General features: G+C 49.5%; 1 protein-coding gene across 1 annotated transcript in view; it reads left to right on the top strand.

Annotated features, from left to right (window-relative positions):
- The first annotated feature begins 1,112 nt into the window (after nt 1–1,112).
- Nucleotides 1,113–23,955, top strand: part of IFNGR2 (interferon gamma receptor 2) — a 40,850-nt gene continuing 18,007 nt past the window's right edge. Inside the window, exons 1-4 of the mRNA XM_068967599.1 lie at nt 1,113–1,121; nt 1,670–1,793; nt 8,187–8,696; nt 19,578–19,710. Of these exons, the coding sequence (XP_068823700.1) occupies nt 1,113–1,121; nt 1,670–1,793; nt 8,187–8,696; nt 19,578–19,710 (776 nt within the window). The remainder of the gene's footprint in view (nt 1,122–1,669; nt 1,794–8,186; nt 8,697–19,577; nt 19,711–23,955) is intronic.

Genomic DNA, 23,955 nt, shown 5'->3' with positions numbered 1-23,955 from the left:
TGACTCATCAGAGGCTCTGGAGACACCGCCCAGCTGCACTGAGCTGATTCACAGCAGCCACTGCCTCATCTAGGCCCGTCTCGTAACGAGCCACTCTTACTCCTGTCCAGCTTACCTACCAGGCTCTTCCTGGAAGTCTGCAGGACCCAGATGGCAAGTTTATACATGGAAGGATAATGATATGATCTGAACCTTCCCAGAAAACAGAGATCCATCTGAGTTTCTCTGAATAAGTTACACAAACCCTGCCCAGAAAATCGGTGGAGACATCTCCTGCCAGCCCCTCCCAGTTCCCACGGGCAGCTTCCAGAAGGCCTCGGCCCCTTTCCTGGGCTTTCCCTGGGGACTCACCAGGGGCAGGAGTATTAAAGCTCTGATATTTACATAATATGTAGGCATAACTTCTCCTTTTATAGGGGTTCAAAGGACCTGCACATTTCCTTCTGTCTGCACTCTCTCTTCTTGCCAAATTTTCGGGCGTCATTCATTTCCTGTTTCACGGAGGAGGGAAATGCAGAATGTCATGTTTTAAAATAGTTACTCTGAAGTAAGCCAGAAAGAAAACCACCAATACAGTATACTAACACATACATATGGAATTTAGAAAGATGGTAATGGCAACCCTGTATGTGAGACAGCAAAAGAGACACAGATGTAAAGAACAGACTTCTGGACTGTGTGGGAGAGGGAGTGGGTGGGATGATTTGGGAGAATGGCATTGAAACATGTATACTACCATGTAAGAAACCAATTGCTAGTCTAGGTTCGATACAGGATACAGGATGCTTGGGGCTGGTGCACAGGGATGACCCAGCGAGATGATATGGGGAGGGTGGTGGGAGGGGGGTTCAGGGTTGGGAACTCATGTACACCTGTGGTGGATTCATGTCAATGTATGGCAAAACCAATACAGTATTGTAAAGTAAAAAAATAAAATTAAAAAAAATATATATATAAACTGATTTCAATTAAAAAATAAATAGTTACTCTGGCAAGGGAAGGAAGAAGAGAAAATAGTCTGACTTTTTGGATGGGATTTTTGCAGTGGCCCCACCGGGGAAGCAGAAAGGCAACACTTGCAAGGAATGGAAAGGAAGGCGCTGTGGCCCTCGATGGACACGGTGAGTGTTGCAGGGAGGAAGCCAATTCTGACTCCATAGTAGAACTGCTTCTTTGACTTGCCTTTCATTGCTTCGGTTACCATAATCATACAGCACGGTTTGCCTCAGAGAGTCCTGCCCCTCTGCCTGACTGTTAAACTAAGGTGCTTCTGTTCAGAACCCCGTCCACCTGCGGATGGCAGGAAGGAAGAAATGAACACATCCCCTGCCCCGAGGCTTGCCATTCTAGGAGACGTTTGCTAGACTCATGGCCTTATTACTTCGCTTCCTCACCACCCCCTCATCTCTGATCTATAAAACCAGACCCCAATAAGATGGTTATTTTGAGGCGCTAGCCTGCCATCTTCTCAGTCTGCCGGCTCTCTGATTAAAGTCTCTTCCCTGCCCCAACACCTCGTCTCTCAGATACACTGGTCTATCGTGCGGCGAGCAGAGCGAGCTTGGACTCCATGAGGAGATAGGACTGGGTCACTAGAGACCCAGGTGAATGTATCCTTTTACTTCTGTGCCAGTCCCCCTGATCTTTCTGCTGGGATTTCTTGGCTCAGAGGACACCCCGTCAAGCAGTGGTCAGGGCCTACTTCGAGTTCGGAGCTGTTGCTGCTCTGATTGACCGACAGGAGCACTCACCTACCCACACTCTGAAGGCGTCTGTCTCAGCAGAGATCGACAGTGACGTGAGACGCTGTGCAGCAGTGGAAGATGCTAAATTGGGACAACGACAAAGTCCTCGGGAAGTGGAAGCTCAGACAAGAAATGGAGGTTGAGAACTTAGATTGTGGATCTGGGGAGGGAGGAAGCAGGGAGAGGTGAAGGAAATAAGAGGGGCGTGCAGCTGGGGCAGACAGCGTCGGAAGAAAAGTAGCGCGCACGCAGCTTTCAAGAAGTTCATCTTCAAAGACTCACAGATGGTGGTGGTGTTCAGTTGTTAAGTTGTGTCCGATTCCTTGCAACCCCATGAACTGTAGCACACCAGGCTTCCGTGTCCTTCACCACCTCCCAGAGCTTGCTCAAACTCATGCCCATTGAGTCGGTGATGCCATCCAACCATCTCATCCTCTGTCTCCCCCTTCTTTGTCCTTCTGCCTTCAATCTTTCCCAGCATCAGCATCTTTTCCAGTGAGTTGGCTCTTTGCATCAGGTGGCCAAAGTACTGGAGCTTCAGCTTCAGCATCAGTCCTTCCAATAAATATATGGGACTGATTTCTTTTAGGATTGATTGGTTTGATCTTCTTGCTGTCCAAGGGACTCTCAAGTGTCTGCTCCAACACCACAGTTCAAAAGCATCAGTTCTTTGGTGGATGCTGGATGGATGGTGGAGGAGGGATAAATTAGGAGTATGGGATTCACAGATACACACTATCATATAGAAAACAGATAAAGAAGAAGGATTTACTGGGACTTCCCTGGTCATCCAGTGGTTAAGACTCTGAGCTTCCAATGCAGGCGACATGGGTTTGATCTCTGGTCTGGGAACTAAGATCCCACATGCCATGTGGAAGATGGCCCCCCAAAAAAAGATCTGCTGTATAGCACAGGAAACAATATTCATTATCTTGCAATGGAAAAGAATATATATGTGTATTTGAATCACTTTGCTGTACACGTGCAACTAACACAACACTGCAAAGCAAGTATACTTCACTTTTAAAAATCCTTAAAGTCTCACAGATAGAAAAGCAGCATCTTGTTGGCGAGCCTCAGAAAGTATGACGGGAGTGGTCAGAGCCAGGTCTGATTGGGGGAACTGAAAAGGCATGATGAGAAGCTTGGCCTGAGACGCAAAGAGCTCCAGTGCTAGACAGGACTGGCTAGGAGTGCACCCCTAGGTGCTGTGTAATTTGGGAATATGATCAGTGAGATTTTGATCAGAGAAACAAAACCACCCTGAAATGTGTGTGTGTGTGTGAGAGAGATAGGGACTTGACCTTAAGAAATCATGGGAGGGACTTCCCTGGTGGTCCAATGGCTAAGATCTTACATCCCAATGCATGGGGCCTGGGTTCGATCCCAGGTCAGGGAACTAAATCCCACATGCCACAATTAGAGGGTTCTCATGCTGCAACTAAAGGTCTCTCATGCTGTGCTTAGTCGCTCAGTCGTGTCCAACTCTTTGCCACGCCATGGACTGCAGCCCGCCAGGCTCCTCTTTCCATGGGGATTCTCCAGGCAAGAATACTGGAGTGGTTTGCCCTTCTCCTGGGGATCTTCCCAACCCAGGGGTCGAACCCAGGTCTCCCTCATTGCTGGCGGATTCTTTACCCACTGAGCCACCAGGGACGCCCACAACAAAGATTAAAGACCCCACGTGCTGTAACTAAGACCCAGCCCAGTCAGATAAGGAAAGAACTATTTTAAAAATAAATAAATCAGGGAAGTTGGCTACATAATCTGTGTAAGACTTTTTTTTTCCTGTATCTGGTGCTGCAGCCTGGGCAGGAGGGGGAGGAGAAGGTGGACAAAAGGAGGGGTGTACAAAGACATGCTCAACCCACCATCAGTCTCTCACCATCTCCAAGTCTCCAGCAGGGTGCCTTGCAGGAAAAGGGGATGCTTTTGTCAGGGAGCTAAATGGGCACCTGGCTCAGGAGACAGAGAAGCCGTAGCAGCAGGTGCTGGAGGAAACGTCGAGACTGGCTACATCCCCGTTCTACAGGATACCAGTAGATAAGCCACAATACTATGAGCAGCAGCAATCCCTCTCGCCCTGCCCCAGTCTCCTGAGAGGAGAACAGCCACATTCTACCTTTTAAATCCTGTTTTAAAAAAAAAAAAAAAATCCGCTGATCCATGCTAACTCAGAACCATGCAAGAAGGGAATTCGAGGAAAAGCAGTTATGGCTTAGCTCAATGGATACTGTCACGGCAATCAGAGGGCGGTTGGAAAGGAATTTCCAGGCACACAGCATTTCAGGGGGGAATGAGTGCACTAAGAACAAAGAGCAGAGATGATAAGGGCACTTTGAGCACAGCGAGGCGACCTCCTAATAGGCCAAGGAGAGTCGGCGCATTTTCTGGGTTAGCTGCCAATTCTTATAGCCTCAAGACAAAGAAAATTCCTGGTGGAAGGTTGGTTAGGGCACCTACAATGAGTACTACCGTGGGCATTTTTGCCTAACATGGGGTCAGGACGCCTGCTGGGGGACTTTTGGCAATAGTTACAAAGGGGCTCAGTCCTTTCCAGAGACAGTGCTGCTCGCGGCTCTGCTTCTGTGGCCTGGGTACAGGACTCCATGATGATGTGTGCACAGCCGTGTCCGACTTTTTGCGACCCCATGGACTGTAGCCTCCAGGCTCCCCTCTCCATGGGATTCTCCAGGCAAGAACACTGGACTGGCAAGAACCCTGGCCTGGGTTGCCATACCTCCTCCAGGGGATCTTCCTGACCCAAGGATCGAACCTGCGTCTCTTATTGGCATTGGCAGGTGGGTTCTTTACCACTAGTGCCACCTGGGAAGCCTTAAGATGCCACAGATACCATACAAATTGACTTCAAGGTACTTAATTCTCCTCGATGTCCTCATCTGTGACACGGCAGTCATGACAGCCCGAAGTGGTACAACGCACGCAGAAGCACCCAAGCCATCAAGCGACGTGGGCTTCTTTCTCCGCCCCTCTCCCACCCTCCTGAGGGCGGGGAGGGCAGCATCTCTAGATGATTCAAATAAGGGAAACATTTCAGGAAGATCAGCAGGTCAGAAGGCAGCAAATTAACGGAAAGGAATGAGGCAATTCAGGTTTTGTAAGGCTGAAATTTGTTTGTTCATATAATACCGGTAAAGAATACACAACTGAGAGTATAAAATCAGGCACAAAAGTATTCACTTAGAATTAGAAAATAAATCACAAGTTACACAATTTTAAAGCTGCCGAATACCGCTAACGTTGCAAAAATTCAGGAAAATAAAATATCTGTTCATTAACTGCCTGACATCCCCCTTTAACGCTCTTTTGGACTCCCTGGCAGTTCAGTGATTAAGACTGTGCTTCCACTGCAGGGTGCACAGGTTCCATACCTGTGGGAGACCTAAGATCCTGCATTTCCCACGGCATGGTCCCCAAATACTCTTTTATCTACACATTTGATTGTGTAATTGTGGCCTCTACCCGCAACAACCCTTTAAAATATGCTCTAGGGAATTTTTTGGCGGTGCAGTGCTTAGGACTCCATTGCAGGGGGCAAGGGTTCAATCCCTGGTCAGGGAACCAAGGTCCTGCAAGGAGGCATGCAGCACAGCCAAAAAATTAATAATAATATTTAAAAATAAATATATAAAATATGCTGTATAGAAAGAACAAAACGTTAATTCAGTCTTTTCCTGTAGGATGATTTAATCAAAATGTTTCTTCATATTGACAATTTAGAAAAGTGTCTTTTAACTTCACAATGCTATTGCTGTGTCATGTCAAGACAGTTTTGGGAAACACCACAGGCACCCCAACACCATCCTGCATGGTCTAGAAGTGGAGAGCCTAAGCTATTCCATCTTGTAAGAGAACTCCATTTTGTAACGGTTCCGGGCAAAAAGACTTAGACTTTGGATATTACCCAACCTTGCCCCACTGCCCACGAGCCAATCGGCCCTCAGGTTAAACCTCCTGACTTTGCGTTCAGGAACTTGTGATTTACCTTGAAAGTAACAATCAATCAGGAATCCACATACAACCCTATAGAAGAAGGTAACCAATCAGTTGTCCTTCAGCCTGAACACCCCCTTTTTACCCTTTTACCTGAATATTCCCTATAAAAACAGTGTAACCCAAAACTCGGGGCTCCTCTCCTTAGCCGCTGCGTCGGTGACGGTGGGAGCCCCAGCTTGAGCTTGGTAATAAAAACTCTCTTGCTTTTGCATCGGATACTGGCTCCCTGGTAGTCATTGGGAGATTTCCCGACTTGGGCATAACAGAAGTGTGTTAAAGGAGAAGTTGACGAGGAAAGAGACAGATGTCTGAACAACTGTGGTTAAAAGCTCTTACTTGGCAGATTTCACTAAAGCATATGACCAAGAGCAGGGAGCCCCTTCCACAGCCGTGGACGAGGTTGTGGAAAGGAGAGGTTCTGAGGTGTTTGCTTTCAGTGGTTTCTCAGTAAACCTGCCTCCAAAGGGGAGCCAGAGGGGCACCCACTTACAAAGGTTGCTGCTGCTACTGCTAAGGCGCTTCAGTTGTCTCCGACTCTGTGCGACCCCATAGACGGCAGCCCACCAGGCTCCCCCATCCCTGGGATTCTCCAGGCAGGAACACTGGAGTGGGTTGCCATTTCCTTCTCCAATGCATGAAAGTGAAAAGTGAAAGTGACCCCATGGACTGTGGCCCACCAGGCTCCTCCATCCATGGGATTTTCCAGGCAAGAGTGCTGGAGTGGGGTGCCATTGCCTTCTCTGCTTACAAAGGTTACGCCAGAGCATCATGTCAGAGCTGGGTTTATTGCGTGTGTGTGTGTCTTACAAAGGTTACACGTAATAAACCCAGCTCTGACATGATGCTCTGGCCGGCAGAGATGGAGCCAAAGGGCCGTGGTTGCTGGACGTCCTTCACAGCCAATTCCAGTGAGACTGGCTTCCTGTTCTCTTCAGATTGAGGATTCTGTGGAAATCCCAGTCACCTCTCCAAGACTTCACAGTCTCCCAGCCAGGAGAAAGAGGAAGCAGAAATGCCAGCCCCTGAGAGAAACTGTCTTTCTTTGGCAAGTTGCCTTGAAGTCGGGGGTGGGGGAGACTACTGCATGCCTGGGGTGTCAGCAGAATGTCCACCCAAGCAGCAAACTGGGTAGGGCTGCTTTTAGTACTTTGCCAGGAACTGTAAGAAAAACATAAACCCTCTACATTTTAGCAGAGAAAAGCTCTGGAAGGAGATTGTCAGGGGGTTTCCATGAACCCTCAAAGACCACAGGCTTCATTGTCGCTGCCCCTGAGCATTCCACATCAAGGAAGACCACCAGCCTTCCCTGGCGTGGGCTGAGACACAAACACGTGTCCTTTTCTTTAACTTGATTTTTTTTTCCTGATTATGAAAGAAAAATATGCCCATTGGGGGAAAAAGAAAAAACCTAAAAAAAAAAAAAAAGAAGAAGAAGAAAGTAAAGAAACCCTGTTATCATTCCGTAATCCCACACCCTATTTCACGCCAGTGTTTTGGCATATTTCCCCCAGCCATTCTCAACGCGTCAGTTTTGCAAGGATTCTGTTGTTTTCACTTAACATTTAAACCATGTCTTTGTCTTGGAAAAACTCAGTCTAAGCATCGTTCAAACACTGCTAGATACCTCAGCACCTCTGTTTACAAGAGTGGCCAATTTCAAAAGAGTTCTCCGTTTTGCATTTTGAAATAAAATGCAAAAAGTCCAAAAGCAAAGCTTGACTTTACCGAACAGTGCGCTGCCAAGCCAGGCAGCAGGATGTCCCGCGCGATACGAGGGGACTCGTGATTCCTTTCCTTGGTCACGCCCGCCCCCACCCTCCCCCTCCCAGCCTCCCCGCAACCTCCCTCTTTATGCCTCCTTCCTTTCCTGCTGAACTGGGTTTATGGCTCATCTTGAGAGAACAGAATGGACTCAAATCCTTGCTGGCATCCAACGGATAAAAGCCAACTCAGACTCACACCCCCGCACCCCCAGCTCCCGGAGTCACTTCCCCATAGACTTCTTCACGCCCTGCCCCCAGGCCAAAGCCACGGACCATTATGAAATGTGGGGCGGGTCCCTCTGCCTCGCCTTGCCGGGCGCCCAGAGCCCCCACAGCTCCCCTCCTTCAGTCACTCTTTCCAAGGTTCTTTCCAACCCCTATACCCTTCGACCCTACTGTCAAAAAAGGTTAAACGCTAAATATGTACTTGAAAGTCTGATAAGCAAGCAAAAGCTTCAGCCTAAGGGAGGAGCGCTGGAATTGTGCAGTCCCAGGAAATCGGGGAGCACTGGGCGAAGATGGGGGTGGGGTGAGGGTCGAGGGCTCCGCGCGAGGCCCACCCGGGCTCCTGAAGGATCGCAAGCCGCAAGCCCTCGTCCCCGGCCCAGAAGGCGGCGAGTGGCAGGGTTCCCTCTCCCCGCACCGGCTCCTCTGAGCCAAGGTCGGGGCCGGCCGGCTCTGCGCTCGCTGGGTGACGCCGGCCCCTCGGGGAGACCCCGGCTCGCGCGGAGGCGCGCGGGGCGCTCGGGCCGCGGGGAGCCCGGGGACCCACACCCCCCGGGGCCGCGGTTCCCGGGAGCGCCGGCGCGGGTAGGGGGCGCCAGGAAAGTCCCGGCGGCGGGCGGGGTGCAGGGGCGGGGCGCGCGCCAGGAGGGGCCGGGCCCGGGCGCGGCGGCCGCGCGGGGCGCTCGTCCGCCCCGGGACGCGCTGCCGCCGCCGCCGCCGGCGGGGCTCGGGAATAGGCGGGCCCCGCGCGCGCCCTGCGGTCGCCATGGCCGCCGAGGCGGCGAAGTGAGCTGCTCGGCGACCCCGCGCCGGGGCCGGGCTGCGCCCCCAGCGCCGCGGAGCCTGCGGCGCCCGGAGCCCTGGGCCATGCGGCCGCCGCCGCCGACACTGCTGCCGCCGCTGCTCCTGCTGCTCAGCGGCTTCGGCGCTGCGGCGCCCCCCGCAGGTAAGCGGGGCTGGAGAGCCCCCGAGGCCTGCCGGAGGCGGCGGCTCGCGGGTGGGAGTCCACGGGGAGCCCGCAGTAGGTGGGAATCCACGGGAACCCCCATTTACTGGGGGGGCGGTAAACAGGGGTGTCCCGTGCGGGTGGGGTCCGCGGGGAGCCAGGATCAGTGGAGGGGGTTCAGGGCCGCCTCGATCGGGTAGGGTCCGTCCCGATCGGGTGGGCTCCGCGGGGCGTGGGAGCCCGAAGCGGGTGTGGGATGGTCGCGGCGGGTGGATTCCAGGCAGCCTCGGGCCGCGAGCTGGAGCAGCGGGAGGAGCCGCGGGGCCCCTGGGCCGCGCTGCCCCTGCACGAGTCTGGACACTCTGTAGCTCCTTCTCTAGGAGAGAAGCCCCCAAAGCTAGCGCGGCTCGACTCCGAATGTCTTCAAAGAGCAGAGGGAAAACCAGATTCAGGGCTCGAGAAGAGGCCGCTTCCGCGGGCCACAGATTCCTCTTCCCGAGCGCCTGAATGTAGCGCTGCCTGGCCTGTCCTCCCTGGCGGGGGTGGGGGAGGCGGCGGGGGGGGGGCGGGGGGGGGGAGGGGAGCTCAGCCAGAACCAGGCCCAGGCCTGCTTCCCTCGCAGTTTCGTGCCAGGGAGGCCGGCCACCGGCAGGGACCTCTGTCCTGGGGATCGTGACTGTACCTCAGTCTTAACTGGGGCCGGGTGTGTCTGATTAGCGGGTGTGAAGTCCAGGTGGTCATTCCCCAGGGATCGGATAGACTGGCCGGCGGAGGAGGGGGAGTGGGGCGGCGGCGCAGAACCCAGAAATGTTGCCTTGCGGTGGGCAGGGGGCCAGCTGAGCCAGAATTTTAATCCTAGCTCTGTTCCCATCTGGACAGCCCCACCTAAGCTCAGCCTCCTGCTTACCTCTTACACTAACTGACCATACCTATGAGCCAGGGACAAACTACCAAGAGAGACACAGAGAGAGAGACAGAGAGAAATGACAAAGCTGGTTGTATGAGAACATTCTTTCTGTGCATGTCTATGTGTTTGTGTTTGCTGCCTTATTTCTCATGAAGTGACTGATATCATAATTTGGGTAACACTTTATAAGTCTCAAGAATGTAGAAGTTTTCTCCCCCTTGGATTCTCAAGCTGTTGTTTGGGTTTGTTTCTTTTTCTCAGCATCCTTTGCAAAGCCCTTAAACTCCATAGGTCCTGGATAAGGGAAGCATTGCATCAGGGAGGGAGAGAGAGAGAGAGACAGAGAGAGAGAGAGACAGAGAGACAGAGAGAGAGAGACAGAGAGACAGAGAGAGAGAGACAGAGAGAGAGTGTATGTGTGTGTACTCCCGCACTCCCTGATGTCCAGCTCTTTCCCACCCTTTGGACTGTACTGTCTCCGGCTTCGCAAGCCAATTCCTTACCGCTCAGCCGGTGCGGGAGCACTCAGGGGAGCACTCAGGGAGTGAGTTCAGTTCAGTTCAGCAGCTCAGTCCTGTCTGACTCTTCGCGACCTAATGGACTGCCGCACACCAGGCCTCCCGGAGTTTACGCAAACTCGTGTCCACTGAGTTGGTGATGCCGTCCAACCGTCTCATCCTCTGTCATCCCCTGTGTGCTCCTAGTTAAATGGCTGTTTCCTCCTGGGAGCTAGACGGATGGGTTTGTATCTTTACTCTGCTCCTCAAGCTTTGAGTCTTGAACAACCTACATTTGCTCCTTCCCTGGGCTTCCTTCAGATGAGATTTGTGCTTAGCCGCTCAGTCGTGTCTGACCCTTTGTGACCCCATGGACTGTAGCCCGCCAGGCTCCTCTGTCCATGGAACCCTCCAGGCAAGAACACTAAAGTGGGTAGCCATTCTCTCCTCCAGAGAATCTTCCCAACCCAGGGACTGAGCCCAGGTCTCCTGTCTTCCTGCATTGCAGGCAGATTCTTTACTACTCAGGTGAGAAGGGAGAGAGAAAGCTCAGGGAAGCCCTCAGATGAGATTCGGGCGTTGGTAAGTGCCCCAGGTGGTCCGCTACACTTGGGCTGCTCCTGACTAGTTTGTGAATTGTTTGTGATTTGTCTGCTGTGGTCCAGTGGTTGATAGAAGTATTTAGAAACTTTGTAATTTTATATTGCCACAACACCCACAGACAGGTCCATCTTTCTTTCTTTTTAATATTTATTTATTTATTTGGCTGCACTGGATCTTACAGTTTCAGAATGTAAACTCTTAACTGCAGCATATGAGATCCAGTTCTCTGACCAGGGGTTGGGCCCGAGCCCCCTGCGCTGGGAGCCCAGAGTCTTAGCCACTGGACCTCCAGGGAAGTCCCAGGTTCATCTTGCTAGTGATTATCTTTTACTGTATTCTGTGAAAGTTTGGGTCTGTGTGATGCACTGGAAATAAGCTAGTCCTTCATCTTTTTGCAAAGCAGCACCATGCTGTACTAATCTGTTTTTTGTGACTATTCGAAATTTTGCATAATAAACAGTTACAAACTTAACTGGGATATTTTTAAGAGGAACTCTTTGTTAGCCCAAACACAAAGTGAAAATATTAACAGCGATTATACAGTAAAAGGATAGTTAAGCAGAAAATTTTCCAGACCTTTCCACAACTTAATTCCGTGTCCTTCAGTAGGTATGTAATTGCATTTATGGTCAGAGGGGAGAAAAACACAAGTATTGGAAAGAAAATTTTTTTAAAGGAAACTTGTGATATCTACTCCTTAGAGCTGTTATGGGCTTCCCTGGTGGCTCAGGCAGTAAATAATCTGCCTGCAATGTGGGAGACCTGGATTTAACTCCTGGGTCGGGAAGATCCCCTGGAGAAGAGAATGGCTACCCCCTCCAGTATTCTTGTCTGGAGAATTCCACAGACAGGGAAGCCTGGCATGCTGTAATCCATGGCGTCGCAAAGAATCAGTCACAACTTAGCCACTGAACAACAACAGCAAGAGTTGTTATAAGGATGATATACGCAAAATATCAGACCTGACTCAGTTTGTAGTAAATGCTGGTCATTTGCTTTAGGCAGCATTAAAGTACAGTAAGTCAACTCTTTAGTAATTTAGTCACCCGAGTGATGAAGAATGCAGGCTTCTGTTTGTAATTGTTCTAGTTGGTGCCTATTTTCTAGTGGATCTGAATGTACTTAGGCCACAAAATTCTCTTACCGTGACTTGCTGACCTGAACATCCAACGCTTCTCAGAGCTTAGAGACCACTGAGAAAGACAGTAAATCCCCAACTACAGGGAAAACCATAGCAAATTACTGCATATTGGGAACTCCTGTGTGTCCACAACCTCAACAGTGGAAAGTACTGCGTAATAGGAATGTCTGGGGGCAAACTCTATAAATGACCGTAGCCCACCATTCATTGGGCTACTCTTTTAACGCGGACAGGCTGTTAAGTGAAATCTACATTATCTCTCCTAATTTTCTCAGCCATTCTTTTGAGGTAGATAATAACTCCATTTTGCTCCCTGGGAAAACAAACCATTCTTTTTAGGAAGAGACAAATGGTCTAGGTTAGATAAGCTGATATCCAGTATTTACAGACAAGAACAACTTTCTGGTTATGGGTGAGAATTCAGGGAGTTTTTTGTTTTTTACTTCCCCTCATCTGCAAGGTATTAATTGGAGATGGGATCACTGATGTTCACCATAATGACCCATCCATGGAAGGATCCTGAAGGCTCTTTTTTGTTTGTTTTTGCATGTTTTTTATTGGAGGATAATTGCTTCACAGTGTCGTGTTGGTTTCTGCCAACAACAACACAAGTCAGTCACCCTTCGGGGGGAGGGGGTTTGAGGAGGGAAGGGTCTTCGATTGTCAAGATTAAATGATTAATTCTGATGTTAGTAGTACTTTATTATCTGTGTGTGATATGTGTTAATCAAACTATGCTATTAAGACCCAGGAGAGCCTGTTCTTAAAAATGCATAAAATCTCAAACACCTGGATCCAGGGTGGATCGGAGGTAGCCAGTTGGGGCAGGAAGGTGGAACAGGAGGTGTGATTGCACAGTAATTGCATGGAAGATACATTTGGCATCTCCCTAGGTTCTCTCTTCTTACCATTAACAGGGAACCATTGCCCCAAAGACCATGGAGAAGGAAGCAGAGTGGGGCTTTGTACACCCTCCTTAGGACTGTGCGCTTTGTCTTGTAGGAGCTAGGGTGCCAGTAAAGGCCTGGTGTCCACCTCCCTGGACTGTGCTAGTTTCCTGTTTTTGCTGTAACAAATGACCACCAACTTGGTGCCTTAATATAACACAAGCTTATTTGTGCCTGGTATCTTTGCTGTGAGTTTCTTTGCCATAGATACCCTTGCCACAAGCATTTTCAACCTCAGACGTTTTCACTGCATGACTAATTGGCCATCAGGCAATTTTGCCGTCATGGATAAAATAACTGGCTGACAGCTTGGTTTGACAGTTTGGTTTCAAGTGGTTGAAATGTGAAAGCGTTTCTTAGTGAAGTTCCTGATGGCTTTATCAAGCTGACGGATGATGATGACTTGGTTTTCTTATGAAACACGCTACCCTGGAAGAGAACGAGGCCAATGGCCTTAATTAAAGGTGCAGAATTGAACCAACACTTCCCATAGAACTAAATATTTATCAACAGACATGTGACAATATGCCAGGACACACGGTCCAAAGCTCAGTTACAAATATGTGTCCCAGTGTTTAGAAGCTGACACCTTGCTTAACAAAAGAAGAAATGTCAGTGAAAAAGAAAAACCGTGAGACAAATCAATACACACAAAAATATATGTATATATAATATGATAAACAAAAGACTTTGAAGACCAGTACTTCGTAAAGCCCACAAAATAAAATCGGTTGTTTGCACAGTATTGCTATGAATCTACACACATTTTAAATGTATTCAAATATTTTTCATTTTGCAATAGTCTTTTAAATTTTGTTGTTTATTTTTCATGGTTCATTATGTCCAATGTTATGTTTCTCTTTTAGTTTTCATTATTTTACTTTTGATTAAATTCACTTTTATCAAAATAAGATTTGTGAAATTTACTTTTACAGTTTACATAAGCTAAATTGCCTTATGGCCCATTAGTTATTTGGTGAAAATATTTGCGGTAAAGACACTTACAGTGAAGATGTGTGTCAGTCACTCAGTCGTGTCTGATTCTTTGTGACCCCAAGGACTGTAGCCTGCCAGGCTCCTCTGTCCGTGGGATTTTCCAAGCAAGAATACTGGAATGGGTTGTTACTTCCTTGATACCTAGAACTGAGTTCAGCGTCTTACAGTTCTGGAAGTCATGGTCAGATGCGGACCGGGCTGGGGCTAAATCAAGGTGTCCTAGGGGTGTGTTCCTTTGTGAGGATTCTAGGGGGAGAATCATTTCCTTGTGTTTTCCAGCTCCTGGAGAAACAGTGGTGACCTGGGTCCCCCCAGATGCTCCAGGATAAGTTGTCTTTGGATCTTCTGTAGGGCCCTGAGTTTCATCTGCAGCTCCGATCCCCATGGACCTAGTGTGTTCATAAGACATAGACGTCTTGCGGGGAGGGTGCTGTTCTGCCTCACGCGGGGTCAGACCATTGACCACAGCGGTCAGCATGGGCTGAGCCCTCTGTTGGTGGTCACTGGAGGCTCGGTCTGGGTAACAGCTTGCAGCTCACCACCTGCAGCCAGCCATCAGGACACCCTGAAACTGTTGTTTAGTCGCTAAGTCACGTCTGACTCTCTGCAACCCCATAGACTTGTAGCCCACTTCTCTGTCCATGGGATTTTCCAGGCAAGCATACTGGAGTGGGTTGCCAGTTCCTTCTCCAGGGGATCTTCCCAACCCAGGGATGGAACCCGGGTCTCCCACATTGTGGGCAGATGCTTTACTGTCTGAGCCCCCAGGCACTTCTTTAAAATCAGACTTAGGCAGCAATGTATGGTTTGGTGTCTGGTTTGCCTTTCATTCGTGGGCCTGCGTTTGCCCCTCACTCACTCCATCTCTAGGAAAGACGGTATCAGTTCACTTTCCATGTGGACACGGACGCTCAGGGGTGTTGTGGCATGACTCCATGGCTCTTCGTGGCAGGATCAGGATTCCAGCTAAAGCCTCTTGTCCACAAATTCTCTTTTCTTCCTACAAAGCCTTTGTCCACACTATTGACTGCAGGTGATATGGCCCTAAATATATGGACCCTTTAGAGCCATCCAGATAAGTCCAGAGTTAGTCAATCTTTAAGGAAATCAACCCCGATTATTCATTGGATGGACTGATGCTGAAGCTGAAGCCTCAGTACTTTTGCTACCTGCGAAGAACTAACTCATCGGAAAAGACCCTGGGAAAGGATTGAGGGCAGGAGGAGAAGGAAGCGACAGAGGATGAGATGGTTGGATGGCATCACGGACTCAATGGATATGAGTTTGAGCAAAGTCCAGGAGATAGTGAAGGACAGAGGAGCCTGGCGGGCTACAGTCAATGGGGTCACAAAGAGTCAGATACTTAGTGAGCGAACAACGGCAAGCAGAATTGTACCCACTTCCTGCCCCAGCCTCTCCGAGACCAGAGAAAAGGCAGGACTTACGCATAAAGCAAGAAAGAGAGCTTGAGCTTAGCCTGGATTTCTCCTGGACAAATGCAGAAACTGGCCGCTTAATCCCTGAAGGAGAGACAGCAGGTTACTGGGCTACAGCCCCGTCGTTCCCCAGGCCCCAGGAGCCTGCTCCTCCAGCTCCGGGGGATGGGACAGCCCCCAAGTCTGGCAACACCCAGTCTCCCTGGAGCTCCCGCTCTAGCGTCTGAGGAAGAGGAACCGGTCACGTCGTGCTCCTGCGGGTCTCAGCAGTACACGTGAAATTAACCCGCTCGCTCCTCCTAAGAACCCTTTGAAGTCTGCACAGTGATCATTGCTGTTTCGCAGATGAGATGACCGAGGCACAGAGAGGTGAAACAAGGTTCTGCCAAGAGCAGGAGGTTTCGCACCCGAAGGTCCTGCAAAGAGCTTGGGGCTTTGAAGCCAGGCAGTCAAATTCTGGTGCTCCTTACCAGCCCCTGGGTGCAAACACAGGACCCAGGTAGTGGGAAACCCAGGAGAAAAGGAGAGGGGGATCGGGAGGCAGGAACGTGCTTTGATAGGGTGGTGCTTGAGCAGAGTCCTGAAGGGAGTCGGGGAGAAGCGTGGCACAGGGAGAAAGAAGGCTCCAGAGAAGGGCAGGGAGCGGTGTGAGGGCCCCCCTCACTCCCCCACCAGCGATCCCCTGGAGCGAGGAGGCGGCCAGGGGAGGCTGGGCAGGAACGGGCCTCCCTCCAGAGATGATGCGTGCAGGGCGGGGTTGAGGCCGCTGGTGTGAGTGAGTGGGCAGCCTCTGGTGCTTCACCGTGAAACCCACAGCCCCGAGACTCAGTTTCTTTTCTGAATGCGGTGAAACGGGGGATGCCAACACACTCAAATATGAGAGCCAGCCTGCAGGTCCCCCGGCCACACCTCCATGAAATGAAAGGTGCAGAAAGCAGAAGGCTCTGATGGAGACTCCCGACGTTTACTGAGAAGGCTGTCCTCTGGTCTGCCTGCCTGGCGGGCTGGAAGACATCAGTGGTCCCTAGTGCTCCCCTTCTTAGCTGACTGTCTAGATGGGGATGGGGAGGGAGTGGAGAGAGAGGGGATGCCTCCTAACTCCTCCCCAGGGAGGGGGAGGCAGGCAGAATAGTGGTCCCTAAAGAGATCCACAGCCTGATCTCCAGAGCCTGTGACCACATTGCCTTACGTGGCAAAAGGGATGTGATTAAATGAGGGGTCCTGAGCTGGGAAGATTTTCCTGGATTATTGGGCTCAGTGGGCCCAGTGCAATCACACGGATCCTTGGAAGCTGGAAGAGGAAGTTGGAAGCAGAGTCGGCAGCACAAGATCAGGCTCAGCCCAGCATTGCTGGAGCAAGAGGCCAGGAGCCAAAGAATGTGAGCAGCTTCTCAGCAAGGAAAAAGGCAGGAACTGTTTCTCCCCTGGCTTCCAGAAGGAAGGGAGCCTGCCGACACCTTGACCTTGGTCCGTGAGACCTGTTGTCTGACCTGTAGGAACATAAGAGCATAAATCCAGGTTAAGACACTACATTGGCCTTCCCTGCTGGTCCCGTGGTTGAGATTCTGCCTGCCTGTGCAGGGGATGTGGGTTCAGTCCCTGCTCTAGGAAGGTCCCATGTGTCGTGGAGCACCTAACCCACATGCTGCAACTGCTGAGCCCTGGCACCCTAGAGGCTGTGCCCTGCAGTGAAAGAAGGCACCACAGCCAGAAGCCCGAGCACCACAGCTAGAGAGTACCCCCCTCTTGCCACAATTTGAGAAAAGCCCGTGCAGAGCTAGAAAGACCCAGCACAGCCGAAAGTAAATAAACAGATAAAATCTAAGGTGCTATGTTTGTGGTCATTTATTTCAGCATCAGTAGGAAACTAACAGGGCAATGGGGGCTTCCCTAGTAGCTCAGCTGGTAAAGAATCCACCTGCAATGCAGGAGACCCCGGTTCAATTCCTGGGTCAGGAAGATCCCCTGGAGAAGGGATAAGGCTACCCACTCCAGTATTCTTGGGCTTGCCTGGTGGCTCAGCTGGTAAAGAATCTGCCTGCAATGCAGGAGACCCAGGTTCGATCCCTGGGTTGGGAAGATCCCCTGGAGAGGGGAAAGGCTACCCACTCCAGGATTCCGGCCTGGAGAATTCCATGGACTGGATAGTCCATGGGGTCGCAAAGAGTTGGACATGACTGAGTGACTTTCACTTCACTTCAACATAGACAGGAGAGAAGGTCTCTGAGATGCTTTGACGGGTGCCCAGCCCTAACCAAGCCCTCACCCCTTGAGACCCTGCATAGCGCCTCCTGGAAGCAGGACTTCATTTCCTGAGCTCACTTTGAGATCCACTGGGCCATAGCAGCCCCAGTGAGCAGAGTGGGCCAGACTGGAAGAGCAGGCTCCCGCCACGCTGTGCCTTTGGGCTGGCTTCCGTCAGGCCTGGCACGAGTTGGCCGGAGTGTCAAGGTAGCTGGTTGAATTAAGATCTGGAAGGAAGGTCAGCCCCAGGCCTTAGCTGTGAAAGTGATGGGCATTCTGTAAGTAAACAGGTGGCCACAGATTCCAGGCTACAACTTCTTTCAGCAGGAGCGCGGTGGGCCAGGCTCTCAGCTGGTCTGGGCGTCCTTTGAGACTGGATGCATTTACTGAAAATGTGTGGTTTGAATTTCCTGCTTGGAACTCTGGAACACCCTGTTTTTCAGACTTTCCAGCTCTGGGTGTTTCTCAGTAATCTTTTAGTCTCAGAGAAAGTCTTACCATCACCATGTGTTTCCTCACAGGAGAAAAGTCTTCCACCCTGGTGGCCTCTAGCCCTGTCCTGTAAATCACGGGTCATTCCAAGGAGGGGGGATTCTAATATTGGCGGTGGTTCCCTGCAGAATGTGTTCTTCTGTCACTTGTGGTTCTCAAACGTCTCAATGTGCATGCGAGTTAGCTGGGAAGCTTGTTGAAAATGCAGAGTTCCTGGTCTGGGGTGGGCCGTGGGAACCTGTATTTTAGCCTCTCAGTGATTATGACGTTGAGGGAGTCTTTGAGAAACATATGAAGCCCAGAAGACAAGTCCTCACCCTCCCAGGTGTCTTTGGGATTTGCACATCTGGTTTGGGATGTGTGTGTGTATGTACACATTTGTGGAGATTTCCCAAATATTCCTTATATCAAAGTCAGGGTCTCATGCTTGTCCAGTAGCCATCAAGTTAATCTTCTCCAGAACCTTCTCCAGTGTACTATGGTTTATTCCTTGTTCCTGAAGAAGAAACCAAGCCCCAAGCTCTTATGTTACCCCCACTCACTACAGGCGGTCTCACCGCTGTGACCTGGGTTCAGTTCCCGGTCAGGGAAGGCTTTCTCCTTCCTCTCCCCCTGCCACCTACCAGTTCCCCCACGGGACCATACCAGCCTCTACTTCCCTGTAGCTCAGATGGTAAAGAATCTGCCTGCAGTGCTGGAGACCCAGGTTCGATCCCTGGGTTGGGAAGATCCCCTGGAGAAGGGAATGGCAACCCACTCCAGTATTCTTGCCTGGAGAATCCCATGGATAGAGGAGCCTGGCGGGCTGCAGTCCCCGGGGTCACAAAGAGCCGGACATGACTGAGCGCCTAACACTGCTACTCCTAAAGGTAGACAGGCGTCCTCATTCAGCCTCAGCCAGGACCTGCTCGTATGGAACTGGAACCTGCAGGTAGAAAGGTAGCCCCAAGCCCCTTTCCCCACAGACTGTGTCAACTGTGCCGTCTTTTGTTGTTCAGTTGCTCAGTCATGTCCGACTCTTTGCAACCCCATGGACTGCAGCACATCAGACTTCCCTGTCCTTCACTGTCTCCCAGAGTTTGCTCAAACTCATGTCCATCAAGTTGGTGATGCCATGCAGCCATCTCATCCTCTGGCATCCCCTTCTCCTCCTGCCTTCAATCGTTCCCAGCATCAGGGTCTTTTCAAATGAGTCAGCTCTTCGCATCAGGTGGCCAAAGTATTGGAGCTTCAGCTTCAACATCAGTCCTTCCAATGAATATGCAGCGGTGATTTCCTTTAGGATGGACTGGTTGGATCTCCTTACAGCCCAAAGGACTCTCAAGAGTCTTCTCTAACACCACAGTTCAAAAGCATCAATTATGGGATTAACAAATAGTTAAACCAAGATAAGAGAGTTGAGGGAATCCTTCATGCAATCTCCAGGGAAGAGAGCCAAGTGCCATTTCTGGGGTGAAGGGCTGTCTTTAGTCAAAGGCTAAAGGCATAGGGGATGTGCGGGGAGAATGGGTAATATCAAAACCCCAGCCATATGAATTTTGTAATCGACTTTTCTCCTCTTGACCCTCCCTGTCTCTCCCTCGTCTCCTCCCTTCTCTTATTCTCTGTCCCTTTCAAGACTCCCTGGCCCAGCTGCCTGCTCCTGGAAACCTGAAGGTTCATCTGTACAACGCCCAGCAGGCGCTGAGCTGGGAGCCAGTGTCCCTGGACAGTGACCCGAGGCCGGTGGTCTACCAGGTGCAGTATAAATAGTAAGCAGTGTTTCTGTTGGCCTTCTTCCTGGGAGCTGGGAGCGGGACTGTTACGGAACCTTGCGGCCAGCTGCCTGTTCTTGCTCCTTGGCAGGACCATAAGCAGTGGCCAGCTGCCTGTTCTTGCTCCTTGGCAGGACCGTAAGCAAAGTCGTCGCAAGCAGATAGTCTTCTTGGACTTTTTAGCCACACCCTGTGCAGCGTGTGAGAACTTAGTTCCCTGCCCAGGGATCAAACCTACACCCTCTGCATTGGAAGCCCAGAATCTTAACCACTGGACCACCAGGGAAGTCCCTCTCTTGTACTTCCTAAATCTCCAAGGGTGGAGATTTCACAACTTCCCCTCCAACCCCTCTGCTCTTCCGCAGGCTGAAAGGACATTGACCCTCAGGGAGCTCAGCTGTCTCACCACAGGGCAGCTTAGCTGTGTGGAAGTTGATTCATCAGTTTAAGGTGGAGATTGTATGAAAGGGTTTCCTGTCTGGAAAGGGCCGGAGGTATCTTTTGGTCTTCATCGTCTTCAGGTTTCAAAATCTGGTTTATTTAGCCTTCTGGCCCGAATTTGTCCTAATAAGAAAGCTATTCAATTAATGAACAATTAATTCCCAGTTTCTAAGCTGGTGATCCATTTTGCATTTTATTCTGGGCCCTCATTCTGTCTCTCACCTCCTGTTCGAGCCGTCCTACAGTTGGCTATCGCTTGATTTACAGTGTAGACACACAGAGGAAGGAGAAAGGCAAAATCCAGGTCATCGTTTACCTTGGTAGATGCATTAAGTGAAGACCAAGTTAAAATTATTGTGAGACTTCTCTTGTGGGCCCAGTGTTTAGGACTCCATGCTTCTAATACTTGGGGCAGAGATTTGATCCCTGGGCAGGGAACCAAAATCCCACATGCCCTGAGGTGCAGCCAAAACAAGCAAACAAAAATTATTGGCTAAGTCATTTTTAGATTACTAAATAAATGAAAGTTTTAAGAGTGGGAATGCCTAGTGCTGGTGAGAACGTGGCTGGTGGACACACGCTGAATCAGAATCAGTTGTGAGCACAGTCCTCTTGAAAAGTCAGTTCTGCTCTTCATTTAGGATCATGGGAATGTCCACACTACTTTTTTATTCTAGGCAGACAATACAACCTCCTCTATCAGAAAAAAAGAAACCAAACAAACTTATATTCGTGAATATATACATTCAAGTGTCTATTCATGTCCATTGGCTAGAAGTTGACGAATTGTGTCAAGATAACTTGTGAATGAGCCCTTAGGAGACCCCATGTGTCATATGACAGCAGGTGCAACTGTGTCCAATTTGGAATGAATCTATGGTCAGAACAGGTAGGGAATGTGGAAAAATTGCAAGTGGTTAATTTGTTAGAGGAGGAGGTTTCCAGATGACTTCTTTTTGATCTTTAACTGTTCAGTGTAACAATATTTGCTTAATGATGGCCTTCCCAGGTGTTACTAATGGTAAACAATCTGCCTATCAGAACAGGGGATGCAAGACACCCTGGGTTGGGAAGATCCCCAGGGTAGGAAATGGCACCCAGCTCCAATATTCTTGCCTGGAAAATTCCATGGCCAGAGGAGCCTGGCAGGCTACTGTCCATGGGACCACAAAGGGTCGGACATGACTGAACACATTATAAAAATGAATTCTAAACTGAGAGTTGAGGCCTATCTCTGGATTGCATTTACCTATTTCTATTTTTTTAGAGAGATTTTTAAGGTGGTTTTAGTATTCTAAAAACTTTATTAAATTTGTTGTAATATTGCTTCTGTTTTAAGTTTTTGGTTTTTGGCCTCAAGGCACTGGGGATCTTAGCTCCCAGACTGGGGATCGAACCCACTTCCCTTGGATTGGAAGGCAAGGTCCCAACCACTGGACCACCAGGGAAATCCCTATCTACTTCTTAAGTGATTGTAAATTTCAAACATGATCATCTGTAATAAACAGACCCGTCCGTGAGGACCAGCTACATCATTTTGTGCCCAGTACCAGCTGAAAACTTGGGGCTCCTGGTTCAAAAACTTTGGGGAATTCAAACAACAGCTCTGCAGCAGCAGAGCTTCAAGCCAGGAGCCCTCTTAGGAGTACAGCTCTGTGCCACTGCACAGGCCACCTGCCTAAAGCTGGCCCCACTCACCCTTCAGTGAACACAGTCTCCTAGAGCGCTGCCCGAAGGTTGCGGTAAGAGGAAGTCGCAACTGATCACCCGACTAGCGCTCGTCAGCCTTGACTGGGGAAGTAGTTATGAGTTGACAGAGTGCCTCTAGACACTAGAAGGATCTGTCAAAGCCTTTGACAGTTTCTCACCACAGACTAACCTGTTTCACTCTGTTTTCTATTGGGAAAGCATTTTGTCAGATATTTTTTCAGGTTAGAGGTTGGTTTTGGTAGAGGAAACAGTTGAACGTGAATGCCCTGCTTAGGGCTCTAGTGGTAAAGAACCCGCCCGCCAATGCAGGAAACGTGAGATCCGGCTTTGATCCCTGGGTCAGGAAGATCCCCTAGAGGAGGAAATGGTAACCCACTCCAGTGTTCTTTTCTGGAGAATCCCACGGACAGAGGAGCCTGGTGGTCTGTAGTCCATGGTGTCACAGAGTCGGACACGACTGAGTGATTTAACATGCACACACATTCACACATCCTCCCTGTTTGGAAAAGCTGAGGGGTCATGGAAACTCAAACAGAGGCTGATTTTTATGTTTTCTTTCCAAATTACAGACTTGATTGTGGAAAAGGGCCTTTGATTTTTTTTTTTTTTTTTTTTTTTGCTGGTCTGTTTTTAGATACTTTCACACGTTTAGGACCTTTTAGTTACATGAAGTAATTTAATTCTGAGGCTCATGGAACTTTAAACTTTCCATTCTGTTTCTCTCCAGGAAACATCACTATAACTTTAAATGAACATGCCTTCATTTTTTGACAGTCATGCCAGCAAAGCCAAAATTACACAGAACACATTGTGGGAAAATTTTAAGTTTAAATCCGAGGTGGCAGATCCTCTGGCCTAGAGTCTGTGTTTGGCCCACAGTGGTTTTTTGTTGTTTTTGCTGTTGTTGTTTTCCTAACTAGTGTTAACATTTACAAATCTGGAGATTTCACTTTAAAAAAAGAACCGAATTTCTATTTTCTCTTGAAAATAAAAGCAGGCAGAGAGCCAGGCCCTTGCTAGGTCACACCCCACCTGGCCTCTTGCCACGCCGGGGCCTGCCCACCCTAGTCTTCCCAACTCTTTTTTTCTTAACTTCACTTTTTTCTAATTTTAATAGCAAAGCACCTTCTTTATAGAAAATCTGGAAAACCCAGAAAAGTAAAAAGTACAAAATTAAAGCAACCTGGAGTCTAAGACAAATTACTATTCTCATTTTAGTGTATTTCTCTCTAGACACTTTTTCTAAATACATGGACTTGTTTGCAAATATGCCAGCATCTGCGTAAGACTGGAGTCACATGTCTAGGTCCTGCTTCCTTTTTTTTTTTCCCGTTTTAATTTGATGTAGTTAAGCTTGTGAATACTTTTTCATACAGTTATTTCAGTGTGAACATTTTTATTCTATGTTTTGTTACATGATGTATCACTCATGACTTTTTTTTTAACTTTTCCCCACTCACGAGTGGTGTAGTTGACAGATTGTGACCATTAAAAGTAATGTCCTCAAACCGAAATCATCGATGACTGTTTTCTCCCATTTCTGGAAGAGGACTTGCTGGGTTCACAGGGGACAGACTTACTTAATCATTTTTGGAAATGATGTAACAGAAGGTGAACAGGGAAATCATTGGTTGCTCAGGTGTTTGATAAATATTTTTAGATGGTGCTCAGTAGGCACCCCTACCTTTTCATCTGAAAAGACCCTGACACTAGGAAAGATTGAAGGCGGGATGAGAAGGGGACAACAGAGGATGAGACGGTTGGATGGCATCACCGACTCCATGAGTTTGAGTAAGCTCCGGGAGTTGGTGATGGACAGGGAAGCCTGGCGTGCTGCAGTCCATGGGGTCGCAAAGAGTCAGACACGACTGAGCAACTGGACTGAACTGAACTGAGTAGAAACCCCAGGCCCTGGTCCAGGCATTTTCCTCTTGTCCACGAGATCAACCTTCAAGATGACCTAAGAATCAGATGCTGTAGCGCATCCCCATCTTATAGATAAGGAGACTGAGGAACAGAGAAGTGAAGTAACTGGGCTTGAACCTGGGTAACCTGGCTCTAGAGCCCATGTGTTTAATCACGAGGCTGTGC

Source organism: Capricornis sumatraensis, chromosome 1, assembly GCF_032405125.1.
Source record: "Capricornis sumatraensis isolate serow.1 chromosome 1, serow.2, whole genome shotgun sequence".
NCBI lineage: Eukaryota > Metazoa > Chordata > Mammalia > Artiodactyla > Bovidae > Capricornis > Capricornis sumatraensis.
Note: the sequence above shows the minus strand (reverse complement) of the source record. Positions and strands in the feature narration are given on the sequence as shown.